We start from the raw sequence: 8,482 nt of genomic DNA on the forward strand, positions 1-8,482 counted from the left end.
AATGCCCGAGCATAAAAAGGAACGGTTGGCCAAACTGCGATGCCAGACTGCTGAGCGTAATAGACCGAGCATAGATGGGGCCTATGGAAGAGTTCAGTCAACGAGAACCAAATGAAGAGGATCTCAAGGCACCTCGTGTGACTGATCACTCCTATCGAGGTTCCGAAAGTGCAATGTGACCCGTGCCGTCTTCGCCTCTCTCAAGCGAAATGAATAAAATATGTGTATACTCAAGGGCTCTTATTGCTAAACATCTAAACATACATTACCACAAGCTCAGCCGGGGAAACGTACCTCTCGCTACTTATCTCCTAGCATAGCCGAGCTAGTCCGATGCGATTTGTTGTTACAACGTTCACTGCGCAACACTTTTTGAACTCAAACAAACCTTCACCACGTAATATTGGTCATGGTTTCCATAATTGTATGATCCAGTATTTGAAAAACAAAACTTCCATAGCAGGTAATGCCAGCAGAACAAATTAAGGGAATGTGGAACAGTGACAACAGTTTCGAGTCGGAAGCTCGTCATCACGTATGAACCATGAAAAATACATGAGGTTGCAACATCTGTCTTTATATAATAATGTAAGCAATTAATAAATAATTTAAGACTGATGACACACGAATTTTTGTATAAAGCAAGATAGCGGAAAGAAAGAAGGGGAAAGCATAGCATCAAAATCTTTTGGCTAGTGATAGCGTCAGTAATGCATGTTTGTTTTCTCGTTGGTTCTGCTATTGCTGGGTCCCACATGAGCAGCTATGTATGTTGCAGTTTCTTGAAGTCTCCCGGCTCGGAACACATCTAAGGTGCCAAGAGGAGCAGAGGATCTATCCACTCACTCCATCACCATAGCAGTGCCAGTTACGTGAGCTGAAGGTAATGTTTGCGTCAAGGATACAATCTAGATCTCCCGCGAAAGGATGTGTGGGCAAGGTTGCTTTAGTGCAAAATACGATTGATAATATTTCTCATTTCAAGAAGTCACCGAATAAATAAAAGGTTACTTGTATTATCAAATAAATGATGAATGCAAGGTGAAGAGTTAGGTTCACCATTAAGCTTGCGCCTGAGCTTCTCCAGACAGTTGTGGCTTTTGAAGACGCTCGGAGGCAAATATCAGCCCGCAGCCCTTTTCGCACGCGAGTAAGCCGCGAGCGTTGGCTTCAGTGTCGGCTGCCTCGTATGGGGTCCTCAGTAGACGTGCCTCTTTGGGAGAGCCCAGCTCGCGGTGCTCGCACAACCTGGCATGGCTAGCGAAGCTGTCTGCAGGCACGCGGGCAGTGCAACCGGCGTTGCCGCACTTGACCTGCGATTAACAAGAGAGAATATTTCAGTGCGTTCAATAGTGCATCTGCACTAGTTTCTCATTTTTCTCATTTTGAAAACGAAAAGGAGGGTAGGTAAGTCATATTCAAAAACAAATCAGAAAAGATAAGCGTAATTTCTACCTCTTCGCCTTTCTTTGGTATCCGGACAGCAGCAATCGATGCTTATTAACATTTTTGAAGCATATAAGCTACGGAGTTCTGTCGTTTGTTTGTGTATTAAATGTTAACAATTTGCTTAATAGTACTGATAGTTTCCTCCTAGTTTGCAATCAGCAAAAACCTGAAACACATAACAAACTCTGAAAGTTTGCAAGATCTAGAAATTGACGATTTTTACTGAGCCCGTTCGCAAGCGCTACACCTTATAAAGGCCTCGAAACTGGCTGCTGGACATCTCGTGCTCATTGAAAGAACGTTGAATCTACGGCAGCTAAGGAACCACAACTGGTACCTCCAGAATACGAGGCGTTCGCTCCATCCACAGACCACCACATATTTGTTCCCTTATAGCCAATGCAGGGGCAACGCTTCAGTTGAAAAATGGCTGCTTGTGCAATTTATACACTTGAAATTGATAAAGGAACGCATTACGGGATCCTTCATAGCGACGAGGTTGTCCAGAACCCTTTACCAAGCATTCTGAGAAGCACATTATCAGGACTGAGGATATTGATCCGATTGGAAATCTGGAAACCAGTGGCGCCTAGGATGGAAGCTGGTGCCTCCCTAATGTGAGGCAGATACAATACTACACGGCCATAAATTCAATTTAAAGAAGGGGACATATGTGCATTTTGCCGCACGAGCTGTATTTAGGAGTGTCTTACAATGGAAAGAATCACTGAGCCAGGAGCAAAACGAGTTCACTAGACACAATTTTTCCAAGTCCCCTCTGCAGTGTCTGAGTGCTTGGGCATCTGGACTGCTCAACCCGATGACGCGTGATCAAATGCCGGCAGCTTTTTGACAGAGGCTAATACTGAGGCAATCGTAAAGTGTGCGGTGCCAGTGGGTGGTAAGAAATCAGGCGGTAGAAATTTCCTCAGCCCTCTACAACAGCATCTCTGAGAGCCTGAGTCTCTTTGGGACGTAAAACACCATAAACCAAATAAGCCAGTTATTTCCTAAGCCTTTAACCTCAGCAGAGGTGAACATCAGGTCGGAGGAAATAAAAATTTGGAGGACGCTTAAGCTTCGCCTTCAAGAGTGGAACGCGATAGCGTTATTGCGTCTCGTCGAGAAAACTTATTAAACGCAAGGATATCGGGGCATCCTCGCACCGGTACCCGCGCGGCCCGAAGGGGAGTAGCGGGTGAGCGAAGATAGTGATCTAAAGAAAGGAAAGACGCTTGATTCTAAAACCCGTGAGGGTGCACGGCGAAACGTCAGGGGTGAGTGGCGCCACATGTCGGGGCAGCGCCGCACATTGCGAGGAGGGGTTCTTCTGTGTTTGCCGCAAGATGGCTCAGCATGTGCGCAGAGCGCAGAAGAAATGTAGCGGAAACGTACTTCGCTACTCATGTAACTGGGACTTCTGTAATATGCTCATAATTACCGATATACACTGCAATATAACGTTCTACGGCACGTTTCTAAGGCAACACCGCATTCACTAGAAGCGCTTTTGTACCGCTTTCAAGCATCGAACTCGTGGCTGAGTGATAGCGTCTCCGTCTCACACTATGGAGACCCTGGTTAGATTCCCACCCAGCCCATCTTGGAAGTTGCTTTTAATTTATTAAGTGCATGCCGGGTTGTATCGCTCACGGCCATCGCCGCCGACACCGACGACACCGGCTTTTCTGCGACACGAGCTCCTTAACGCCACCGCGTTAAAACAGCACCTCGTCAGGGAATCAGTTGTTTGCTTGCAGGCCGCCATGTGCACGCCTTGATGCCGCCCGCGCACCCTCGAAGCATGCGAAGTTACCTAACAGCGAGTAAAATTACAAGACTAATAACGCTTCTACTTACGCCTAATGCTATATTCAATATCAAAAATAGTACCTTGCCAAAATAAATCTTTGTTTTATTTATTGCGTATTTATTACGTAATGTTACAAAACGTTAGGCGACGGTCCCTTACCGGGTTCGTGCCACGCTTGTGGCTATAACGTTTGAAAGGAAATCGGCACTCCCGGGGCGAAGCCATGCTACAAGTTACTGGTAATTGGACGATTTCATACTTCGTCACGATTGACGTATCAATGCTGCGTCACGCGCCCATCATTTTGACGTCAGGCTCACATAATTGTGAGCGGAGTCCGTAAGTCGGCCCCAGTACAGTGAAGTATCCAAGGAAGATCGGCGGGATGGCGGGACAAACAGTCAGCGTCTTGATGCAATCGGCAGACAATACCAAATGTGTATTCCTGTAAGCGCAAGGTTCAGCAACCTAAGCGCCCCGTAGGGTCCTTACGTGACGACAACCAACACAAGGCATGGTGGTCTGTCACTGCACATAAGGGCATCCCGAACAAATAAGGGCGACATTTAGTCAATGACCAAACAAGTTCGAGGCATTCCCGTTCGATAACCTAATAGTCGCGCTCAGGTGGTGACAGCTCAGCCCTCTTGGAAGTTGCTTTTTATTTATGAAGTGCAGGCCGGGATTTATCGCTCGCGGCCAACGCCGCCGACGCAGACGACACCGGCTTTTCTGCGACACGAGCTCCTTAACGCTACCGCGTTAATATACCCTTTTGATAGCCCGGCCCTACTTACCCACTGAGTGAAGGTTACGAGAATGGGGTGCCACAAGCCACACTTCTGAACTATTTAAGTTAAGTGGACCAAAAATACTAATCTATACTATTTTCGAGTTCCTGAACGCCATAAACAGCGTCGAAATACTCTGCCGTATTGCTTACATTGATATCTCAAAAAAGAATCACAGCGGAGCACATGAGGCTCCCTTGCGGGAATATGAACGCATTCAGAGTTCCGCGTCCAGTTATGTTAAGACCCCATTCTAATTTCATTTTATTAAAACAAACAAAAAATGTTTGTATATAATTTTGACATATATTTGCATTCCAATTTATGTCTTCGAGCAACTATTAACAATTCTGTGCATTGAAATCCTCACCCATGTTTACAATATAAATATGTTTAATCATGACTAAAGCATATACACAGGCGTTATTCAAAAGCTTTCACATATATAAAATAATAAGGATCCATTGGAAACAATGTATCCTGCACCACAACCTTTCATCCAATATTAGTTTAAGTTGGCAGTTTACTGGACTCATCTATGGCTAGAAATTGTCAACACACTCCCAATATTTTTCTGCATATCAGTGCTGCTACGGTAACTTAACATTTTGATAAGCTTCTGATCTCAAGTCAAGTTTTACTCCATGCAATACATATCGCATTTTTTGCACAAGCACCAAAGCGCGAGACATTAACGCGGTCTTGATTACGACAGTATACCATAATGCTGGGCAGTTATACAAAATAAAACTTGAACAAAGGTTCATAGTACTAACTCTCTCTTGTCTTTCAGCCGTGAAGGTTTGCACTAATAGCCAGGAACCATTTGATCTAATCTATATACCCTTTATGTTAAGCCACAGTAGTAGTGCATATTAGTTGCTATAATTTTTGACAGCTTGCCAACAAAAGCAACTGGTGCAGAACAGATCTGCCTACAAAGAACACTTTATGCGCGGTTTGTTACCACTCTCATCAGCACTCACGGGGCAGCAGTGACCAGGTATCAAATAGCGCATAGGATTCTCCCTCTAATCGCCGTCTCTAGAAAGCATTAGTGGTTTACTATTTCTTTGAATGTTCAATTTAGTCACGTTTCATAGCAGACCCATATCTGCACGTGCAATCGTATATATAGGCATTCTATGCACTGGTCGAGCGAATAAGACGAAGATGCAATCGTAGACCACGAAAGCAAGCACCTCCAATTCAAGTAGGGCAACGGCAGACAGAAAAACAGTTCAAGAAGGCTACAAGCAAGTCATCGAAAGGTACAAATAATACGTCACAAAGAAAGGCATCCCACTTGCTGTAAACTGACTGAAAGAAGAGGTTTTTTAATTAAAATTCTAGAATACATGAGTTGGAATAAATGGCCGATAAATATCCGCTTTAAAAACGGGATTTTCGCCATCCTTTCTGTGATAAGCCAGGTACATATTTACAATAAAATGTACTTTAGTAAGGTTAGGTGCACCAGGTGCACTTACCTTCAGGTTGTTAAGCCTATTCTGAACGAGTGGAAGATCGGGATTGAAGACTCCGATGTCCAGATCGCGGCACACGGGGCAGCTGTTGTCGGTGCGAACCCATTTCTCGGTGCATTGACGGCAGAAGATATGCCGGCAGTGGCGCTCCACCAGCTCCCGCAGCACCGAGCGGCAGATGGCGCTGATTAGGTCGTCGTCGGGCATCGGGTCGTAATCATCCAGGGTCAATTCCGTCTTTGGGGACCAGCTTGAGGCTATAGTAAGCAAAATAGGGTGCAGTGTTACGAAATATTTCTACTAAGTTTGTCACATTATAAATGCCCAAAGTATAGCAAGTGTTCGGTTGACCACACTCGATAAAGAAGAAAAGAGAAAACAACGGGAACATCTTCAATCAATTCAGAAAAACACCTTTGTTGAAACCTCAGCTTGTTACCTCGAAAGATTACAAAATATACCACAGTGTATAAGTGAATATACAGAACCGAAAGCTTCATATCATAAAAAAATGCCGACGATTACTATACCTTGTAATGCGAAATTTGAGCATAGCTCCTTAGCTGTTGAAGCTTTTCGACAGAGCGAGCCATAGAATTAGAGCAAGTCGCGCATGTCCAAATACAGACGCCGTTTTTTTTTTCACACATATTCTGTGCCAACTAGGTTCTCTTTCGCGAGTTACCTATATTTGGCCTTTGCTTTCCTGCAAACCTATTTACTGGCTCCAAGTTTCGATGGAGGCAAAACGATGAGGCGTCCGTGTGCTGTGCAAAGTCAGTGCACGGTAAAGATCCCCAGGTGGTCGAAATAATACGGAGCCCTCAGCTACTGCACCTCTTTCACTCATCTCGCTGTCACTTTCCTCTTCCTTCCAACCTTTACGGCGCGGTTAAGGTGTGCACAGAGTAGATCTGATGGACATTGCGCCTTTCCTGTTCTGTGAACTAATTATTATTGTTATTGCCTCCGATTAGTAACCTAATTAAACCACATCAGAGCTTTTGTCACTGGCACATCTTTCCTTGACGCTCTATCCTATGGTACCATAGGATAGAGCGGAGGCGGTTATGAAAGACAGTATTTGCGCCGGTGATTATGTTAATGCTTACTGCGAAACAAAGAACGGGCGCCAAAGAGCTGAGCTCTAAATTTCCAAGAGCACTGCAGAATCAACACTGCAGAAATGTGAAAGCCTAAGCGTTCCAGGCGCATAAGATGCATCCCCCTTGTTCTCATGTTCATTATCACAAGTGCTGCGTCATTATCGTTGCTAATGTCATAATTGTCATTCATTAATTGCAGCGTCATTGTCATCGCTACTATCATGCTTTCGATGGACAAGGAGACTTATGATGTATGTTTCATGATGCTGTGTAGCAGGCAATTATTGCAAAATACTATATCATATTGTATTATATTTCACTGTATATTATTGTGCTATATTCTATTGTATACTGCACTGTTTAGTATTGTTCTGTACCGTTCTGTTACATTATATCTTACAGCCTCAAAGGCAATAAAGATCTAAAAAATCCCGTGTACGGCAAAATCGGCTCGACTTGGGCTTCCAAGGGATGGAGAATGGATGCCCGGTGCAGAGATTACTTATTCATATATTTGATTTATTTCTTTACGCTGGTGCTTACAAACGACAAGGCAACGCCCACGGTAACACCGAGACATGCCAGAACGCGCACCAAAGAGGTCCGCCTAATCCAAACTTTGCAATTCCAGAGACTACGCCCCATCTTGGGGATCGCACATATTACCACGATGGCGTGAAGGTAAATCAACCTTCTCTCTTACCCTAAAGTGGCTTCAGTATATTGAACCGCACATACCAATACCGATGCTGCCACATATTCTGGCGCATTGCTGATATGCGGAGAACTGCAACTCATCATTCGAAGACATGAAGGTCTTATCAGAAACTCAGATACCACAGCAGAGCCATCACGCGAAGGGAACGTCAGCGCGGCCCATTACCTTGTGTCTCTGAAATAGGTCCGAATCCAAATCATAAAAACGAGTCCAGGAGGCAGCACACGCACCTTGGCTGGAGTAACCCAGGGCTCAGAGGATGATCGGCGAGAGAAAAGTCGTTTTCGGATCAAGAAGTGCCCTGACGAGCGACAGTCTGTTGCCAGCGAGAAGCTCTTCTTCTTCTTCGTCTTCTTCTTCTTCTTCTGCGTCTTCCTTGATTAATGGCATATACCGACGAAGGGGGATTGGCCAGGGTTCAGTGTGGACTTTCAAATGTCCTACAGATACTGAATTAGTGTGTTAAATTAATTCTCAATGAAACAAAAACCTAAGATTTAACATCACAAAATTTAACGAAAGGAAAAAACTATGAAGCTAAAAATTTGGAAGTTTGAAAATTTGGAATACAAATAGCAAGGAATTGTGTCCGCAGCTGTGATGTAGTCATCTAAAATACTGAAAAGTTTGAGGCAACGCAAATCCGTTCGCACTCGCTCCGAAGGAGAGCAGAAGCGGGACCGACAACGTAAATCCCAATTGTGCTATTGGAATTTCTAAATGCACCCTCCACTGATGTGAAATCCTTCGGCAAGCTAGAAGAAAATGTTCAGTGTTTTCAATCTCACCGCAAGTCTCGCAAAGGTTTGTGGGCCTGAACCCGCATCTGCATAAGTGAAGATTTAGGCAGGGAATTCTGCATCTCATGAGAGTCAGCCTTACCTAACTCTACCATGATTTACATGATCGAACTTTCCATGAGTATGGGAGATGTTGGTATTCTGGTGTAGATAGCAAGAGATCATTGCATGAGGAGGTTATGTATTGATAAGGCTGAAAACGGGACATTACAAAAAACAAATATTAGGAATGGTGCATAGAACAGGGGCATCAAGAGCTGATTTAGCCAAAACGTCTGCCACTTCGTTTCGAAAAAGGCCGCAGTGACCGGGGTCTCA

At 44.4% G+C, this 8,482-nt stretch overlaps 1 protein-coding gene across 1 annotated transcript; it reads right to left on the bottom strand.

Moving 5' to 3' along the window:
• Nucleotides 1-1,061: 1,061 nt before the first annotated feature.
• LOC146184254 (RING finger protein 151-like) lies at nt 1,062-7,754 on the bottom strand. The gene is made up of 3 exons (XM_084608522.1): nt 7,688-7,754; nt 5,544-5,797; nt 1,062-1,313 (listed from the first exon to the last, which is right to left on the bottom strand). The coding sequence occupies exons 1-3, from the start codon at nt 7,752-7,754 to the stop codon at nt 1,062-1,064; spliced, it is 573 nt and encodes a 190-aa protein (XP_084464648.1).
• Between the last annotated feature and the right edge of the window lie 728 nt (nt 7,755-8,482).

This window comes from Amblyomma maculatum, chromosome 7, assembly GCF_055883805.1.
Source record: "Amblyomma maculatum isolate TAMU_Amacu chromosome 7, ASM5588380v1, whole genome shotgun sequence".
NCBI lineage: Eukaryota > Metazoa > Arthropoda > Arachnida > Ixodida > Ixodidae > Amblyomma > Amblyomma maculatum.

Coding starts and splice junctions, on each gene's coding strand:
- LOC146184254 (XM_084608522.1), bottom strand. CDS start 7,754: ATGCCATTAATCAAGGAAGACGCAGAAGAAGAAGAAGAAGACGAAGAA. Junction 5,798..7,687: donor AGAAGAAGAGCTTCTCGCTG/GCAACAGACTGT, acceptor TGCTTACTATAG/CCTCAAGCTGGTCCCCAAAG. Junction 1,314..5,543: donor ATAGGCTTAACAACCTGAAG/GTAAGTGCACCT, acceptor TGTTAATCGCAG/GTCAAGTGCGGCAACGCCGG.